Here is a 20,511-nt window from a genome sequence, read left to right as displayed (position 1 = left end):
GTGAACGGCATCTTTGAGGCTTCTGTGCAAAAAATGGCTAAGTCCCAGTTTTGGTGGACTCCTTTGTAACGCTTTGCAGTAAAGTGTGTTGTAAACCCGCAGTGCCAATGTTTGCATTTCATAGTGCTCAACACACCACATGCAAATAAAAGGGGACACACATCTCAGGAATGGTTTGGGGAGGTCAGGGAACTTAAGACAGAGAAATTTATATGACACCTGAACTCCCTTTGAGCTCTATTTTGTAACGATACATTTATGTAGAAATACACACTTTGTATTTTAGGTCTTTCTTTCTTTCGCATTATTTTAATTCTTTAAAAAAAAAATAACGGGCTTTACACTCTTAGTTCCCATGCATCCTTGTTGTGTTGTTTATAAATGGTTGCTGTTTAAAACAAAAAGGATTGGGTGTGTCTCCAGTTCAGTTTCATGGTCTGTGCTTTGCTTATGTCTTTTTTTTTTTTTTTTCTAATTTGTATTCATTTGGAAAAGCATTTCGCAGAGTAATTGGCAATGCAGCAGAGGCTATGAATGACTGGCAGCTATGGGAGTCCCAGGAAAATTAAATGCTGGTCACATTCCCAGAAAGACTTTCTGGTTTTGTTGTGATCCCTGCGTTAGCCAAACAGCTCACAATTCCAGCAGCTTTCTCAAAGCCATATCCAAATGAGCAAGGCCTGCTTCCTTACCCAGTGTCCTCATCCCAATAGTAGTATCCTTTGCTAGGATATCTGTGCTCCAGTTTCTCCATTTGAGAGGTTCTATAGAAGGTTCCAGTTTTGTACGTTTTCTTCAAGAGACGATTGTGGATGTCTGAGAGAATGGAAAATGTCGTCCCTTTAGGATAGCAAAACCCTACTTGGATCCAGTCGTTCCTAAAAATAGCAAAGACCCACATTACAACAAGTCGACACAACTATTATTTTCCTGGGCCTGCTAGAAGCCAAACTAAATAATTCACTCTGAAATGTAACTTAATTTTTTCCTGGCTGGTTAAATTTTAATGGTTTGGGATGAATCGATGCAATGTAAATTAGACATAACAACCATGGTTAGTTAAGCAATGCGGATCAGATCTGCTGGTGATTTCTGCACCTGTGACTTCCATGCACCAGGAATGAATTAGTTCTAGGCTCCTAAAAATGAACCGTGTTATCTTGCAGGGCTTCCCCGGGGGAGGAAACAGGAATCTGAGATGTCAAATGGAAAGATGGTGAACTGAATGGACTTCCTGGAACCAGCGTGCTCATTCTGGAAAAGCTCATGAGCTCACCCATTAAAAATCTGCAGTTACATATTGGGCTGGAATGTTGGAATTTGGTCAGATCACTCACTTGTTGAAGTTGATGAGCCATATGGCCAGCTCTTCGGGGGCTGTCTTGTCCCAGTGGATGGTGTAGCCTTTCCTCAGAGTTATAACTGGCTGATACTGCTGGTAATGAGTGCTTTTGCTCAAAGCCCCTTCCAAGTAGAGTGGGTGATTGTGGTAGTCATTTTTTATTATTTTCATCTTCAGGTTGGCTGGCTTGTAGGCTTGGATGTATATCTAGATTAAAAAAAAAAAAGATCATCAAGGGTTTAATGCACTACAGTAAAACATTAAAGGCGCAGCTACTTCTAGCTGTGCTAGATGTGAACTAGCGTGAGGCCTGTGACTTCAGCAGTGGCCTATACGCTTACATTTAGGTTCTTAAGCTTCCTTTTCAACAACGTAAATGGTTTCCAGGAAAAAAAAGAAGGATCATTTCCTCATCCACTGAGTTCAAAAATATGTGTCAGTCAAGGCTTCAAAGAGGCCTACATTAAGGCTGCAGTATTTCATAGCGTTAGTGGCAGCCCTCAGCAGTGGGACAGTATCTACCTCAGACATCTGACTTCTACCTAACAAGGACCCTTCTGTCTGGATTTCAGAAGCAGGAAAACCAGCTCAGTGGTTACAAATTGGCTTTAGTGGCACTACATGGTAAAAAACCAACAGTTGCAACACCCAAGACAAAAACAGGAGCTACTCATGAGAGGAAGGTAAGGACTCTCTCAAGGCAGCAGCACTTGGAGCTCATGTGGTAGGAAGAATGGTTTAGTGGTTACATAACAGGATGAAAGACCATGAGAGCTCAAGTCGTAATTTTGACTCCTCAGCACATTTCCCATAACACTGTGGGCAACGCTTCCCTCCATAAATCATGGAAAAATAACTAGCCGACAGCCCATAGATTTATGAATATTAATCTGTTAATGCTCACAGAGCTCTTAGGGGACTTCAGGCAGAAGTTATTACAGTTGTTAACAGTTAAGGCCAAAGTATCTGAAAATGTACCACAGTATCCTCATGTCCAAAACCACCTTGCAGGCATGCAGATAAATAAATCCTGAGTACTCTGAAGAAAGTCAGTTTCTAAAGGTCAAGCTTTACAGTGCCAAGAAATTTAAAATAAAATAAAGCGACAATGATGCTGTAAGGTAAGCAGCTTTACCTGCGCAAAGTGTCCACTGCAGATGGAACCCCTCCAGTCAGGCACGTCGATGCAGTCAGGGTGCTTGATTAACCAGTTATCTTCTTTTATCAGGTATGAGCCTGGATATTCGGACACAGAACCATCTACGTCATGAAAAACGGATGTTTTATCACCATCCATATCTAGGTCATTGAACCAGGGTCCAGGTTCTCCAAAGAACACTCTTGAGGTAATCTAAACAAAACAGTGAAACACATTTACATCTCCAGAAAGGAATTCACCACTTACAGTACAGAGCAAAGGATGGCTATGGCTCAAAGAATCCATTTTCTGACCTTATTTGGCATTGGAAAGTAATTTGGCCAAAAAATAGTGTTGGGTTTGTGAGACAACTTGTGCATGAAGATATCCATGTATGCACTAACATCACCCTTCTTTAAAAGGCCACGGATTTTGGCTCCTTGAGACATTATAGGCTTGATATTCAATGGCTCTGAGACCCCATGACTCCAGATGAAGTCTGGGGTGGCAGGTGTTCTGAGATAGCACTTACGTGGTAATAAAACTATGAGTTTCTGAAACAGAGTATCCAAAAATGGAAGCACCAAAATCATTGGTGTTGTTAGTCGGCAGGAACATCAGTGTCATTTCATACTGGAATAAAGGATTGTCTCTCCTTTGCCTGCACACTGCCTCTTCGTTAAGCCTGAGGTCAGTGTAGAGCTGGGTCACACACTTAGAAAGTGTGTTTGATTTGTCAGACAGAGCAGACACAGATTTCCCTGCTGACCAAGGGGAAAGGCCTAAAACAACTAGAATTTCAACCTTAGCTGTGAGAAGGTTTGTTTTAAAATTCTGGAGGAAGGTTCAGGAGATGGAGCAATTTCACTACAGCCACTTCACTCATTGTCTGCTAACGTATTTTTAAGGTTCCAAAGCCACATAAAGTCACACTGGTGCTGGGAACAACCAGTGACCTCCCCTGGGAAATAGCTGCTCAGGCAACTTCTGACTGATATTTTTATCCAGCATAAATAAATGTAATGTCACCAGCCTGCCCGGTGCAATGTGAGAGTGACCGACCAATGCTTTTAGGGGAATTTTGCCTTTCCCATCCCATTTGGCACAAGGATTGCTAGTCAGCACTTTTCCTGACATGCGAGCAAGTCTGTTAATTTTTTGAAAGTTAAGCAACCCAAATCATTTCAGTTCCAACCACTTTATTTATTTATTTGTTTATAACGTTTGGCAGTTGGATTTAACAGCTGCTAGAGGTGAACCTCAGCAAACCAGTTAGCACATATTTGTGCAAGCAAATACAAAAATAACTCGAAAACAGACCCCCAGGATGAGTTCAGACCAGCACCCAGAAGTTCATACTGTAATTCAGAGTTTGGCAGTCCCATTTTGGCTGGGTTCTGCTCTCATTTATGTCTGCAGAACTGGAGTCCATGGAATTACCCTGTGTGCAGGGCTGCAGAATTACCCTGCACTGGCTGAGTTTCACTGGCTGTTTCCCAAAATCAGTATTTTCTCTTTCTAGGTGAGTTAGACCTTCCACAACAGCCTTCCTTCTGTTGTTGCTTTAATATTATACTGCTGTTGAAAATAAGCGGGCAGATTCTTCTCTCTATTTCAACAGTTTCTGAGACAGACAGAAATGGAAATGATTTCCACTTGAATGTCACTATTTTTTTGAAACTAATGTCTGCTTCTGGTTTGCTGCAAACCTGCCAGAATTGGATTTTGTCGTTATTTCACCCATCCAATTTTGTCTTTTTTAGCTGCCGTTCTCCTTGTTAAACTTCTGGCAAAGACAATGGGCAACCTCCTGAAGATCTTGTATTTTCTCCTAAAGGCTGCTACACCCTTTTTGCCCGCAACCCCATTTCCAAGCCACCTGGAAAAGACTTTGCTGGGAAGGATAACTCACAGGGACATCTTCAAAATGAATGTCAGTGACGTTGTTGTTGGGGCAGCTCTGCCAGGCGTTATTGAGCCGAAAGGCCAGGGCACTCGTGTGCCGGCCGTCCAAGGCAGCGAATTTGCGGAAGGTGCAGTTCTGGACATTGATCGGTCCGTCGTAGAACTGAATACCTCGAATGGGAAAATCCCTAAAACATATTTGAAGGAAACAGAAAGACTTGATCAGGACATTAGCAGGAGGATGAGAATGCATTCTAGACATGTACAGTCCCACAGCACTTGTTTCTCAGCTGCTTTCATTTTTCACAGCCCTTAGCGTGAATTCTAAGTTCATGTTTTGCAAGAAATGGGATTTCCCTCCTTTTTAGGCCTGCAATGTCCTTTTATCCTTGCAAGTTCAGCTCAAGTTCTTTCATGTCTGAACAGATCATCTTTATTTGTTCTGTGCTCCTCAAGAGAAGGAACTTAGAGCAATGCCAAAGTATTGACCTAGAAGTGAATAAATCTGTGTTTGCCATCTGCAATGAGTTCTGCAGCAGTGAAACCTGAAACTCATCAGAGCTGTGCAGGCTCGCTGGGCCAAGAAGTGGCAGGGCTAAAAGAAGTCCCACCACATCTTTCAAAGGAACTTGGAGAGAAACAGTGCAACTCAACCACAATTAAAATGGGTTTGAAAGCAAGGAAAGGTCTTACAATCTATAGGGCTGAAAAGAGATGAAGGGCAGACTAATGAACCTTTATTGACAGCCTTTTCTGATATCATCTGCAAGGTAAAGAAGACACAATTTTTCAAACTGATTAAGTGAATAAGATGCTTAAACTCCTCAAGAGGCTAAGATAAGGTGTTTCAAATGTCACTTATGATAAATAAATTTGATCCCTTCCTCATATGAAAGGTTTCCCCCTTAGACAAGACTTGCCTGCTCCTGTGCATTTGTTCTGACACTGTGAGTTTCTGCACGCAGCACCCAAGATGAGATATGCCCACATATATATACAGAAGGGATATTAGAAGGAGAGTAGTAGCAGATTGGGTTTTCAGTATTACTATAGATAATAATAGGCCTCCTGTATCACTACCGACAAGCAGTGTATAATATGGCAGAAAAAAAACAGCTGAGCTGTTTGTTCACTGTAGGACTACTGTTAGGATAACTATGTTTTTAGGAATAACAATAACATATTCTTGCAGTTGCAAACCAATCTGTAGGACTAAGGTCTAGGAAGAGGCCACATAGAAAGTTCACTGGCCATTTCAAAACTATTTAACAAAGGCATCGCACTCCTGTAGCACAGCAGCAATAGTAAGAGCAGCTCTGAGGACATCTATGACCACATCTGGGCCAGTCCAAGACCAGGGAAGGGCTGCTACGAGCTTTCCTGGCAGCTGACCCGGACGGAGACTGCCACATTGCTCAGCCACTGCTGACCACATGTCCAGAAGTGCCCAGCTAGCACACACTCCTTTTACTGTCTTCTCAGCTCTGCTCGCAAAGTGAAGGTGGAAGCAAAGAGAAGTTTGATGCTGTCTTGGCAGTCTACAAGTATGTGCCTGTCAGCAGCAGCTGCACAGTGAGGACTTTGGGATTGGCAGATATGAAACTAAATCCTCTGAGTGTAATGGTTCTTAAACTGAACAGTGCTGAAGAAACCACATTGGGCTGGAGTTTGCACTAAGAGTGGGAACAGTGAGCACTTTGATGTGCTGAGCTGAACTTACGGGCCGATGGGCAGGGTCCTTCCTCTGTGATCCAGACCTCCAGGTCCCCAGATCTCATTGTCCGTTGTCTCAGTGCCCAGGTTTCCACTCTCACCAACGAAAAGGCTGTTCTTGATTTCTTGCTTTGAGCCGTCGTCGTGAGGGAAGGTCCCACCACTGCCAGGGAAGGGCTGGAGGTGAAGGGGCTGCTCACACCCGTCCCCACCGGCCATGCCCCAACCTGCAGCACCACCTGCGCCACACTTACCTCGCCAGGGTCAGGCCAATGCCATTGTCAGCAAACCTGCAAAGAGAAGAGAGATGCTTCAGATGAGGTTTGCTTTTGGTTTTGCTTTATCATGCCAAACAAAAGTAACCAAACCAATGAGGTATAGGCCACAGGGCTTAATTACTGAAGAGTGCACAGGTTGAACTCAAGCTTTTCCAGGTTTGTTCCCTGTCCAGTTTTGGAAGATCTCTCTTGGCACATCTTGCAGTGTATACAGATCAAATGAAGCAGCAGACCTGCACCTGATTGCTCCGAGCTGAGGTTAAGTCGGTGCTTACTGGGCATCGTTTACTTGTCTGATAAAGCTTTTTCCCTGTGTCTAATGACCATGCTCTTTTCACTGTTAAGCAAGATCATGCTTATCTCTGATGCCAACCAGCTTTTATTATTTAATAGTGCTTTGCCTTACGCGCACCTCTGTGCTCCCCTCTGTTCATGTATCACATACTGCTTCCATCAACTAGCTTTACAAGGGGAAATATTATAAAAACAGAGAAGCTTGGCTTCTCTTTCATCAACAGAAAGATAGAGATCACATCTTTCTTATTAAAAAAAAAAAAAAAAGAAGAAGAAAGATTAAAATGTCCTTCAATTTTGCTGAAATTCCAAAGCTTTTAGATGAGATACATCACAACTGTCAGCCTGCAACTCCTGCTTATAGAAAGGCTACAATTAATATGATAGTTTGAGTGAGTCTTGATGGTATCTTCACATCGGTGTCGCTCTCAACACGTCTGTCACTGATCTCAGCAAAACCACCAGTGGAGGCCTGGCAGCAGAGCAAACCCAGCTTTGTCCTGCTGCTGTCTGCAGGTGGCAGCCCTTCACAGCTCTCGCCTCCCCTCTGCTCCTCCAGCCCCAGGAACGCACGCTGTTCATACACTGCATGCCACATGGACAGTTGTTTTGTTAATGTAAGACATAAGTCTTTTTTTAGCAATAGAACTGGAAATTGCAGTGGCTATAGATAATTGCAGTTTGATGGCTGCTTCCTCGAATCCACACACACAAGCTGATGAAGTACTCAGTCTTTAGCAGCCTCCGCACGCTGCATTTGCACCATGGGAAATGCGAATGTCTCCATGACAGGGGCGTGATCGGCGAAGGCAGCACTTGCTGGAGGGCACTAGGTGTTTCTGGTCCCTGAGTTCATAAGAAGCACAAACTGCATGACACAAAATTACGTTTCTGACCGTTCTGCTGTAGTCCCATTGTCGCCAGCCTGAGCGGTTGCTAGAGCCAGCTGATACGACCAGGTGCTTTAAGAGGTTTGGGTGGCTGGAAGGTGAGGCTGCTCTGGCTGGGAACTGGACACCAGACAATGGCACAACAGCTATTCCTACTAGGGTTATCACAACATCCTTCGTAAAGCAGCTTTTTCCTTTTTCTCCTCTTTCTTCACTGAGGTTGATATCAGGAGCCTGGCTCAGCAAAAGAAACTGTGGAGAATCATCTGTTTTCAAGTGCAAAACAAATATCTGTTCTGACCAGTGCAGGAAATGGCCTTCAAAGAGCACAACACGCACTTGCCCAGTGTCTCTCCCTTGCTGCTGTGATGCATAGTTTTATGTCTGCTTCGTCAGTAGTTGCTTATTCAGCATAACAGTGAACCACATAAAACTGATCTGTGACCAGGCTTAGCCAGAAAAGGTGGTGGATTTTGCTGCTTTCTTTTCAAAGCACCTCATTTTTCACGTAAAAAAAAAAAATGTTTTATATTTAGTTATTTGCATCTGTGTGTCTATATCTGTGTGTATTTGTGACCATTTTTTAGCATCACACAGAGAAACAATCTAAGGGATCTTCAATTCAGACAAAGCAGGTTTTGTTTGTGCAAAATAATGCCTGTGTTTACTTAACGTTTCATCTTTATTTCAGTCTTGGCCACACGAAAGGTGCAAAGCAATATAAATAGTCTGAACCACAGCTATGTTCGCCATAAACACCAGGCTGAACTCGGAGAGTTGAAATAAGGCAAAACTCACTGGCAGTTGTCCAGCCACACATCTCCACCCCGCAGCCAGGCCCCGTGATCCTGATTCTTGTAGGCAATAAAGCGCTCAATTATTGCAGGTTCCCTGGGCTTCAAAGGATCAGCATCTTTGTGTGGGCTGTATCTGTAACCAGAAGGAGAGAAGAAAGGTTGGTGAGGGAAGGCATCCTTTCTTGGTGGACAACTCTGCTAAACATCTGGTTTCTGCTAACTCAGGAACGGCTTTGGGACAACAGTCCATCCAAGTAGCGTGTCTAGTCAAGCTGCAATGGCCAGACCCGATTGCCAAGAAAAGGACGGTCCAAGTGCAGCAGTTGTAAAGACCCACTCCAAGTTTCCTTTCACCTTTCCGTTATTGTATTGCTGATGTATTGCTGAAAGCATGGAAAGTTTATTATTGCTCCCAAAAGTCTGAGATATTTTTTAATCCTTTACTGTTATCCTGTAGCAAATTCCTGTTACTTAGACAAATATCCTTTTATTTTCCCTTTTGAGCATTCTTATCTCCTAACCTTGGCTATACTGTGGCAATGAATACCACTGCCAAATTTTCCTTGCTGTGGAAAGGAATTGAAATACCTTGGAGAGGGGCTGAGAGTATGTCCTTTGCTATTCCCACTATACATTACCCAGGACACATGTATGAGATTTATTAACTCTGAAGTTCTCAAGTGTGATGACATATTGGCCTGATGTAGGAAAAAAAAGCAGACATAAGTGGAAACTGCAGCGATGTGTGCCCTCAGCTGCTGCCTTGGCCACCGCTTGGTCCACAGGAGCTGCGCAAGGATCTGGCTTGCTGGGGTGATGCTGAGCTCGGCTCTCATTTACCCAGTCCTGAGGCACAGCTCTCCCTTCTGCTACTGAAGGAGCATCTTCCATCATGCTACACAGCTTGGAAAGCCTGACAGATGAGTATCTAACTCAGTGCCAGCAATGGATGGTCCAGAGATTAAAATTCATGGCTCACCAATGGGTAGCGAGACCAAGCTGTCAAAGCGCTAACAGATATTCAATAGCGCTTTGCTTTCCTTAATAAGCCATCATATCAATCTAAAACTGAGCATCAGGCTGATAGCGCTCCAGTAAATGAATATTGCTTTGGCAGCTTCATCACTGTGAATTTGCTTTCAGAGAGAGTTTTAGTGTCAGCCCTTGTGAATTCCCTAGACATTGTTAAATACAGATACTTTGAGATGGATTCCAGTTTCATTCACATCCCTGTATAACTGGAGGAACACTACAGAGTACAGAATTTGGCCTATATATTTAATGCTGTAACTGAATGCCGAATAATCCCTCCAACAGTCTAGTCTACCTCAAAGTCTGCCCCAGCCAGTCCAGCTATAATCATTTATTCAGTCTTTCTGTCTTGACACATGAAAAGTAGAAAGTGGTATAAATAATCTGAGCTGCAGCCTGTGCTGGTGGGTAATCCCCGCGCATAAACATGACTGCATTATGAATTGCTCAGCTTCCAGGGGTCATTCCTGTCCTTGTATGGTAAGGGACAAATTGCCTTTTGTAGCCACTTACTGTGCTTCTGGCAGCAGGCAGTTTCCCAGGGCACGTGTTCAGCTATATGGAAAAGCAGCATCAAGCTCCCAAGAGAATTTGGAGACACTTGCAGAGCAGGATGCTCTTAAGTTATTTTTTCAGTAGTTACTTTTATTATTGGATTAATGATTTCAATTAGTTGAGCATTAAAGTAATGTAAATAATATTCACTTTTGAACATCTTTTAGCATCAGTTGCTAGGCAAGGCCCTGGAGTGATGTGGGTCACAGGATAACCAATACCTGAGCTGCTGGCTGGGTACCCTCAGGGAGGAGGACCGATCCCACCCCGGCAATACTTGCCCAGTGCGTGACTACAGCAATCCAGGTAACCCACACCCCAGAGATGGAAAGGAGAAAAGGAAAAAATTAAGTCATTCTCCCCTGCTGAGCACAGGTTTTCAGCAGGTTTCTCTTCCCTACATGGTTTCTTCTGTCAAGAAACCCAGTTGTGAGGGAATGTGGGTTGGGTGCCACTGCAGGCAATTGATCTGGCAGGAAAGAAAACTATGAAACTTGAGAATATTTAAGTCCTTCTCTCTCCCTGGGGTTGGTACCTAAGTTAGGAGCCAGACTCAATCTCTAATGAGATAAAAGGGTGCAAATGTGGTCCTTACGCTATGATACTTCGCCTGCAAGAAGCCCTCTGCTTACATCAGCCTCCCCGGTAGGGTCAGCTTTGGGGAAAGAGTGGGGATTCTCAGAAGGCACCAGACCATGGTAGGTCTGCCAATACAATACGCTCTCTAGAGAGGTTTCCTGTATTTCTAAATTACTTCATTATGCTGCACAGAGGCTGTGCACAGCAGCAGGGATGAAGGGTCGCTCTGTGCATTTAATAGTAATTATTATTGCAGCGTCAGATTTGGAACTAGACAGAAACTGGAAATCAAAGTGTAAGCTCCATCACATAAGCACTCCCTGTTCAAGCAGGTCCTAAAGGAATGAAGAAAATCAACAGCATTCCCAGGAAATACTTTAAATTTTTATTCCTGGGAAACTCTTGCAGCAAGTTCTGCCCAGCGGGGCTGTTGATGAGAAAACATTTAATTTTCTTGCTTATCTACAAAAAATAAAAACTCAATGGAATGGAATACCCTAGAGCAGATGTAACATCCATGCCAGCTCAGCTCAGAGCTAAAGAGCAAGGACAAAACCAGAAGGATGTGGGTGCTGGGGTCCGTGAGGAAGGGGAATGGAGAAGATGAAGTTAGAAAGTGGTCAGTCTAAGTGAAGATCTTTCCTCGATAAGAGCCACCCCAAAAGCATTGCCATGATTCTTGTCAGCTTCCTTGGGGGTAATTTCATAGCTTTCAGTCAGTGCTATACAGAAGTCTTCCAAACCAAACTGTGCAGAACACTTTACCTCCCAGAAATGAGTGTCAGGATAGGTCTTTTGTCCTTGGCTGAGGCTGGAGTTGTTTTGACGCCATTGTCAATGATCATTCCAGCCTAAAAGAAAAGAGAAATGCAATATTACGGCATATTTGTATATTCTACAGTTCTTTCCATCTCCAGGCTCTGCCTCCAATTGTTCTAAGCCCAAGTCACTCGCATGATCCTAAGAACTGCTTCTGTTAGTGCCATGTGAAACAGAGGGCTGCCAGGACTATCCCCACTTGCATACACCCCACAAAACTGCCGCAGGTTTCCAGAAACTGCGCCTCTCTTGTAAATGCATGCATCCCCATAGACATAAACACCCTGCTTCAGTCTGAAGGACTCAGTGACAGTAACACACAGCCCCACAACACGGCATGCTAAGGGTAAATAAGTAAAGAGAAGGCGATTAGACACAGCGGCCCGTATTTATCCCTCTAGAAGCTGTTCAGTTAATTGCTAACATTGGCAGTTGAGGTCTATAATTAGACAAGCTGCCAATAGATGCTCCTGGAGGCACTATTTCGGGAGTGCAGAAGCAGTCTGAGCAGAGGGAATGCCCAAGAGCCAAGTGAAGCGGGTGCTGGCTGACTCCGAGCGCACCCGCGCCAGCACGCAAGCTGCTTTATCTGCAGACACAAACAACTTTTAGTGAAACAGAAAGCACAGGCATTAATAGCTTGCAGACCGAAAGAGCTGGAGCGAGAAGATGGTGTTTTTTTCGAGGGCAGCGTTCCCGTTGCGTGCAGACTCACCCGGTAGTTGGAATGCGCGCGGTTGTTGTAGAATTTCCCCATCGGCATGTGCTCTGAGTAGCCAGGGGAATACATGCCCGCCGAGGGCCCTGTCGGCACGTGGTGCAGAACAAACCAAAAGCCTGTTTCCTGAGAAAGACAACAGACACCTGAGCCTTTGTATGAACTTCTTTGCTGGTCTACATTAGTCCAAGGATTTATCAGTAAAGCCGCAAGACGTAAGCCAGAAGATTTCAGGACAAATCACCGCTAGCAGCACTGACCTGCATAACTACATGCACCAAAGAGCTTAACATTCACACTCACACTCCCAACCAGCATCTTCAAGATGCCTTAAGTGAAGCTCTGACACCTATATTGAAGCTATAAGTGAGACTTTCGGAATCCATAACACACACACACACACACTGCTGTCCCATATCACTGCATGCGCGCATCTTAAAAATCAGATCATTTTTATTTAGTTACCAAAAAATGTATCTAGGAGCCCGAATCTAGACACTCAGATTTGGAAGCTTTGGAAAGACCACATTTCTTTGTTTAAGGGTTGGTTTGCTTGTTTATTTGTCTTCGCAGGAAAATAAAGGCTCCTGATGTGACCAAGAATTCCTGTGGAATTAGCATTAGTGCTGATTGAAATTTCAGAGCACCATTACTGTGCTGCAATCAACAGAATCATTGCCAAAGACTTCCCTGGGACTCCGCAGTCACATTTATTTAATTTATTCAGGCTGCACACTGTGCAAAGGCTGGGAATTTTTGTTAAAGCCATCCAGCTCTAGAAACAGCAAGTGACAAGACGCATGGAGCGAAAGGAAAAGCATTATTTTTCATTGGCAGCGCCAGCTGCATTAATATGTGTCTCCATCTAACAGTTTCAAAAATGCCCGAGTAGCAGAAGCAGGTTTTATTCCAGCACAAGCCTCAGCCTTGCAAGGGCTGTCACTGGTTTGGGTCGTTATGAAACGAGACATTTCTGCACTCACTTCGGATCCTGCAGCCGCACAGTTTATAAGGTGGTTGTGTGGGTTGGCTATCCAGAAGGTGGATACAGCGCTGCAGGTCAGGAAAACAAAGGAAAACATGAAAATGACACTTTGAGCACACACCAGCATCACCAACTAGCTCCCCCCAGTACAGGCTGGGCCGATAACTCCCCAGATAAGGGGTCCTGCCCAGGGGGCAAAGGGAATGTTTTTTTTCCTTCTCTTCTCATACCACATTTGTCCTCTGCGGTTTGACAGAGAGCATGGCCTTATCTTTTAAACCCCTGAGTATTAAATGAGGAATTTCGACTGTAATTCCAAGCCTGCTATGAAGCTGTCAAATGTCAGTCATGTTTTATGATAAGGTAAATATGTTGTTGCACAAGTCACAGAAAAGAACTTTGCCCCCAAATAAGCCCTCAGGTTCATTAGAGACCTCGTTTAATCAAGGGACCTGACGAATTGCCTCTTAAGGGTTTTCCAAATGCACCCCAGTACCTGCCTTTTCCAAGAGCTCCTGTGATTCATTAACTTTATTTTCTCCCACCCTCCTATGCATTTCTTTTAGGACAAAAGGACTTCATTTGCCTAACGCCCATAAAAGACTCTTAATTGAAAGATTCACATCAAGGAGGAAAGACCAATCCATCACTGTCAATCCTGTGACATACAGCATTCATTAACCAACAGGAACATGAACTCTGGGAGGAAAACATCCAGCGCTTACAATAAGACGACTTGCTCCCTAAATTCACTGGGTGGGATTCATCCTCTTGCAGAAGATGAACCTATGGAACCCTTGTGTCTATTTTAAATTGCTCTGAAGGACTGTGCGGGGGCTGTAGGCCAACTGATTTTGCTGGCCTAAGATGAAGTTCCGTTTGTGTGACTTTATCATGAAAACATAGCAAAATTTTTCTATTTTGCTCATGGGATTGGCCTAAAAAAAAAACCAATTTGAGATTATTTATAGACTACCTCCTGCTGTGCAGGCAAGGGCAAGGACATTATATTTCCACAGTGACCTGTCTTTCGGCCTGATCTCATTTCTCAGAGCCACATGGACTGGGCAGGTTACTGTGTCATTTGGCACAATCCTATTGTCTTAATTTCTGGCAGCCGTTGCCTGCCTGCCTCTTCCACACTGACGGAGCCGCAGCCAGTCAGCCCTTGTCTGTGCACGGCCCTTGTCCGTGCACTGGGTGCCTTGGCCACTGCCCCCGGGGCAGCGTTCGTGTACTCAGGCACTGGCAGGCTGGATGAGCCCAGTGCAAAACAAGTTATTTTTCTAATCAGACCTCGAATTCTTTTATAAAGGAAGACATTGCAGGTCAAAGTACCATAGGACCTTTTCATTAGATCTCTGCCTATCCTTCCTAGCACTTTTTCATGTAAGAGTCTTCTAAATGACAGAAAATTTGTCCCTGACTATTAAATGGATTATCAGTGGAAAATGAGCACAATGGCTGATTAAGTCTTATTTTATGAATGAAGACATTAAGAGTAATTTATAAACAAAAACAGATGTGAAAAAGAGCATTGCATGAATTCATCTCTTTCCCTTGCCAAAATGAAAAGCTAAAAATATGTTTCCTTGGACAAAACCCCAGTTTGTTCTGAGGACAGAATGGGTGATACTGATACAGTCTCTGCAGATTGTGAGTACTTCCAAATAAAAGAAATCCTCTGGAGATTTTTAGCTGTTAGGCATCAATCAGCTTCTAACTGTCTCATTTTCAGGATGGAAGTCTGGCTCCGGAGGCTTTCTCTCTGACTTTTTGTGGGTCAGAAATTTAGCTTTTTTTTTAGTGTAGATTTTTTTTTTTCTCCCACTCCAACTACAGCAGAATAAAATTCTGGAAAAAAAAAACTGGGCACAAGTGTTCCTGTCTCCCAGGAGCTTCTACACAGCACCAGTGCTCGGTGGTCTCAAGACAAATCTTCACCGTGGAAGATCTCCCATTTTGTTGCACAGGGGTCTTGTCCTCAAGATGATCCAGTATCAATTTGAAACTCTTAAAGGCAAGCTTGACATCCAGCTTTTAATAGAAAACAGTCTGAAAACAACATGGTTCCACAGATCTTCTCCAGATCACTTACTATGCTCCCTGGACTGCAGCTGGGGATCTGCTTGTCTAGCTACTAAGCACACAGGTTTTACTTTAAGAGTTTAGTACTCTCTCAAGAAGAGCTCAGGGGATGTAGGAAAAAATAGAAAGAGAATTAGCTGCATCAAAATGAGTAGGTTCCCTGAACAGCCAGTAATTAGCAATAAAATCATATTCCTAGGTTATGCACCTTGATTTGGGGCCAGAATATCCGTTGGAAAATCATGGAAAGGAGGGCTAGAATGGCCTTCAAGAGCTCGGTGACTCCATACCCTGCCTTATGATAGCGTCAGGTACAACCCAAGTATTTGTGACTGGCATTTCTCTAACCTGTGCTTATAAACTACTGCTGATGAAGAACCCATGAATTCCTCTAAGAATGTGGCAAATAGAATTTGTGAGTTCTCATGGAAATGTTTTCAAAAGCCCCTGTATAGACAGGCTATTAGAGATCCAATGGGCATATAAAGTCTTTGATCTTTTATTGTTAAGTTCCAGTTCTGTGCTAAACTGCATTTATTACATTATTTTGGTTTCACGCCACAGTTTGGGTAGACTGTGCCAAATGAATACATAATGCCAATGTGGTATCATTATACAGTATCCATTCTTCACAGACAACAACTTCTGAATTAATGAGAGTATTTTCAAAATCGGCCACCATTTGACATGAGCATGAGTATCAGAATCCAGCCCATTCTGAATTCAGCAACTTTTCACTGAGCCATTGGGATCAAGACTCCATAAGGCACAAGGCATCACTATGCACTGTGAAAGATAAATTTTCAGTAGCAATCACCTCAATTGGCTTTATGCTAAAAATGAAAATTGCATCCTAGGGGTGTAGGCATCTGAATGGCACAAGTACGAAGATCCCAAGGAGACTGCTCTCCCAATCTTTGCAGCATGCAGCCCAGACCTCTACAGATGACTACATAATCATATACATGTAATGCTATCTTCTATGGCTAAGTCCTGCAAAGAATAGAAAGAAGAAAAGGAAGGCTCCCACTCACCTACAGTCCTGCCTGGGTTTAGGGATGTATCCCGGGTAAGCACCCTCCGTGATCAGCTTGCACATCCTGCTGTCTCGGTCGGAGGGGAGCAGAGTGCTAGGTTTAACAAGCAGTCCAAGGCAGTGATCAAATGTGTTGCGCTCTTCTGGTCCATCCTCCGTAAAGAAGCAATGGCCCAGTGCATCATAACCCACAACATCCTTCACCTGCACGTACAAAACAAAGGTCAGTGTTCAGGTTGCATGCATCAGCCACCGCATAATAAGAAGAAACTTTACAGCAATGGCACGTAGGAATCTCAGTGCCCTCTTGAACTCAAGGTGTATAAGCAAGAATAAAAGCAAGATCACCCTCTGCTCTTAAAAGCTTATAGTCTAAGCAATAACTCCAACGCTCAAATTTAATTAGAATTTGTCATCACCTAGGAAATGCTCATTCCAGTCTTTTGTCTGCCTGTGAAATCAGAGACTGTCTTAGCATGAGCCTGGAAAAAACACGGGGTGGGGGATGAATGGAGGATGTTAGATGTTCAGATGACATCTGGGCTCATTCATCTTCACGTGGAGTCACATGAGCCGCTACAAAAAATGCATCTGAAAAATGCAGCTGAGCTGAAAAAATATTTTTTCAGGCTATCAGAGAGGCAGCAAGTTGTTTTCCAGACAGGCTGGCTTGTTTTAGGTTTGACCTGATCCTTTTTTCCAAGTTGTTGACAGAAGCTTTACTTGACCCTGAGACAAATCAGCTGGTGTTAATCAGAGTTGTTCTGGTTTTGGTTTGAGTGTTGTTAACATCAGGACACGGTTGTGTTGGACAGAATAATACCCATCACCTCACTGAAATATCTGAGAAAACAATTTCAGGAGCAGATATGTGAATTTGAAGCCTAAGGCTGGGACTGGCTGGGAAACAACAGCCCTCAGACATACTGTGTCCAGCAAGTCAGCTGTTAGTGGATATGTCTGGGATATGGAAAATTAATTTCAGGTCTGTGTTGGCCAGGTGAGGTGCTGGCTCTCCTTGCTCTTCCCATCAGCCGTCAGCCATCTTGGACTTCAGAAACCTTCCTGGCAAAGGTTAGCCTGACACCAATGTGTTCCTGCAAATGCTTCTGATGAAATAGCAGCTGCCAAGGGGCAAAAGACGATATTAAACTAGATAGGAGACCTATTCTTTATGGTTTCATTGAAAGACCCTGGCGCTCAAGTGCCTGAATTACTTTTGTAAACAGGCCTTGAGACTCCTCGTTGGCAAGGCAAGGAGAATCAATTTCAAATAAAATCCCAGGACTAGTGTTGAAATGATTACAAATATGTTTTCACATAAAAAAAAGAACACTGCTTGCCAAATCTATTACAAGCTTACATCTGCACACACATCTATTATGTATCATCCGTGCTACAGTGTAAATACTCAGATCTCTGAATACGAGTCATCACGGTAAATTAAACACAGCTAAAATGACCTACAAACTGGTACATTCTTTTAAGCTACTTCACTGAAATTTACTGCTAACTTCCCTGATCTAATTAGATGATAGCTTTTGCAAAGTTTAGCCTTCTTTACTTTGGTGTAAAATGTATGTACAATAAACTGTCCATCCTTGGAAGAATGAGCTGTCCCAGCCTTGTAATGGTAAAGGTTTACAGGACAGAACAACATTTCAAGACAGTGACCTATCTTCAGAAGAAGTTTTCCAAAATGTAGAGGAAGTCTTTTAATCACAGAGATGTCATAATTGCACAGAAACTGCCACCAAAACCTGCTAGTTTTCTCTCACACACAGTAATATTAGAAAAAACACGTAAGCAATGGTGCTGTAACATTTAGATGATGGAAAAGGTTTCCTTAGAGAAATGTTAGTCCCTTTGTAGGATCATTTATCTTTCCAGCACAGCATTGCACCAGGACTCAGATGTGAAAACCTGTAGTGGCCAGACTTTAGCTGGGGCAAAGCCCACCTTTGTGCATGCAGAGTAACATCGCAAGGGAACGCATCTGCCGGTACGGTGAGAGAGGAGTGAAGCAGAGAGAGGAGTGCGCACTGGCAGAGGGGTGCAGAGCCAGCAAACACCTGTTGTCACCCTCCATTTGATTAATAACTTTCCCCATATCTCATCTCTTGGTCAGCTCTGACTTAGTTTCCGGTGCGTGTTTTCACGCACAAGCCTAGTACTGAAACATGTGGAGAGCAAACGAGATGCTTGTTCCAAAACCACCTTTCCAATGGATTTAATTTCTAATTTGATTAAAACTTTCCTAATAGTCTATAATCTTACTTTAACCACGACTAATTTATTGCCAGATAATATCCCTCATGGTAAAAAAATATAAAATTGCTGTATAGTACAGTTGGATTAGGAAAAGCAGATACCACTGAAGCCGTTAGACAGCACCACCTCTTATTCTGTGAAATACAGCTGTCCCCTGGATTCTGCCAGACTGTTTATTGACTTCCATTTAATTTACCTCCCCAATGGCTGTTTCTGTTTTAGCTTGCACACTGGGATCCAGTGCAAAGTGCAGGAATCAGAGCAAAGTTTCACCCCTGGGATTGCAGTGGCCTAACTAGGTGGTTTTATGGCCAATATATTTAAGAAAACATTGGGTAATTATTTGCATTTTCAAACAATAATTATGGTGAGAAAAGAATTTCTACATATTTGTTTCCATAAGGACCCCCTGTGCCTTCCAGTGAATTTGCAGACAAGTGCAGAATAGCCCATCAGCGGAAGTGAGCTAATGTCGAGATGGTGACTTTTAGAACACTGTACAGAGTCACAGAAAAACATTTCTGTCATCAGGAATAACTGGACACTCTTTTCTCCTAGTTTTTTTCAGTATGAATATCTCTAAAGTGACATGAGAAAAGCAATAGCAAAGCAAGCAAGGAAGCCTATATGTAAATTACCAGCCTGCTTTAATGACAGTTAAAAATAACTGATGCCCCTCTCCAATTTGTTAAAGCATCTGCACAGGTGCTCAACCACAGCCATGCAAGAAGCCCCCTCTGAAATCAAAGGCTTTATGTTAAGGAAGTCGTTAGCTGCTGTGCTATGCTGAGGTTTAATAGCCCAGATAGATTTTTTGAATGGCTGTTTCCAAAGCGCCGTTTGTGCACGTCATCAAGGCAAATTTTCCCTTGGCAAAGTAGGCTTTGGATCTATCTGATCTCAGAGGGAATGAATGTTACCTGAGGAAAGATGGAGCTCATCACTATTTGCACAAATGGAGTTCATGCACGTAGAAACAGGTAGTGTTGCCCAAGTAAGAAGATAATAGGCAACTGGGAAATGCATAGAATAACTATTGCATTTCAGAGACCCATGTGGGTGTCTGTGAATATATCTGGGGCAGAAGGAAGACAAAAGGAAGGAAAATGGAGACAGAAACCAGATGAGGAGATTGTGGTGGGATCACCTGATGATGAACCTGCTGGCTGCAGATATCTATCACAGAGTAATGAAACATTTAAGTGACGCAACCCTTGGAGCACATCTTCTATGATGCAACTAAACAAACTTGGTCAGATTGCTTTATTTCACTGGAGCTTTTCAGCTGTCAGCAATAATTATACAGTTAAAATAAAAACCAGGTTAAGTATTATGAGTAGACTTTAGTATTCACACATTTTTACAAACTATAATCAACAAGGACTGAATAATTGACTAAGGTTTTAGATTATATGTCCTAAATTCTAAGATTTCTCTTGGGTGCCTTGTCATGGAGACAAAGCACAGTCATTTAGGGAACTGTGGCTGTTGAGTAACAGCAAAAGTATCAAGCTGCTTTCATCAGCCTGTCTAAATTCCATCATGCCATCTTGGCTGGAAAAGCCTGAGCGCATGGATCCCTGTGCTATGGATCCCCGACGGCACAGCTGTCACTCTCTCACAAGAGACAGAACTATTTCCAAATGCTCGATACGAACATACCCGTCTGACCGATAAGAAAAATGCCAGGGTCTGGGTATTTGCTTTGGCAAGTATTAATCAATAGGGAACAAAGGTCTCACATTAGATCCAAAAGCAGGGCTTTAGCTGAGCTGCAGCTCATCAACAGCTGTGCAACCTCTGTGTAGCCAGAAAACGTGTACATGGTGCCATTGGTAACAGCCCGTGATGGTGTGACAAATGAATCCCGCAATGTCGCCCTTCCACTCTGCACATCAATCGTGGACCGAGCCGCTGTGCTGGCGACTTTGAATTGGGAAGATGCCATATGACCCTGAATGCCTTACAAAATTTATATGGTAGAATGTCTTTTTTTTTTTTTCTGCAGAATGCATGTTCGCTTGGTAGGTTTTTAGGATCATGTTATAAACTTTGAAGGACAGAGGTCAAA

General features: G+C 43.3%; 1 protein-coding gene across 3 annotated transcripts in view; it reads right to left on the bottom strand.

Moving 5' to 3' along the window:
• The window catches only part of CEMIP (cell migration inducing hyaluronidase 1), a 113,334-nt gene that overhangs the window by 9,365 nt on the left and 83,458 nt on the right, over positions 1-20,511 (bottom strand). For all 3 annotated transcript variants that reach the window (XM_086757079.1, XM_086757081.1, XM_086757080.1), the window contains exons 14-24: positions 16,168-16,373; positions 13,044-13,113; positions 12,058-12,186; positions 11,289-11,374; positions 8,359-8,490; positions 6,353-6,388; positions 6,106-6,261; positions 4,393-4,573; positions 2,478-2,693; positions 1,338-1,549; positions 693-878 (exon numbers count right to left, since the gene is read on the bottom strand). In XM_086757079.1, the coding sequence (XP_086613205.1) occupies positions 693-878; positions 1,338-1,549; positions 2,478-2,693; positions 4,393-4,573; positions 6,106-6,261; positions 6,353-6,388; positions 8,359-8,490; positions 11,289-11,374; positions 12,058-12,186; positions 13,044-13,113; positions 16,168-16,373 (1,610 nt within the window). The remainder of the gene's footprint in view (positions 1-692; positions 879-1,337; positions 1,550-2,477; positions 2,694-4,392; positions 4,574-6,105; positions 6,262-6,352; positions 6,389-8,358; positions 8,491-11,288; positions 11,375-12,057; positions 12,187-13,043; positions 13,114-16,167; positions 16,374-20,511) is intronic.

This window comes from Chlamydotis macqueenii, chromosome 12, assembly GCF_036417535.1.
Source record: "Chlamydotis macqueenii isolate bChlMac1 chromosome 12, bChlMac1.mat, whole genome shotgun sequence".
NCBI lineage: Eukaryota > Metazoa > Chordata > Aves > Otidiformes > Otididae > Chlamydotis > Chlamydotis macqueenii.
This window is presented reverse-complemented; position numbering and strand designations above follow the sequence as displayed.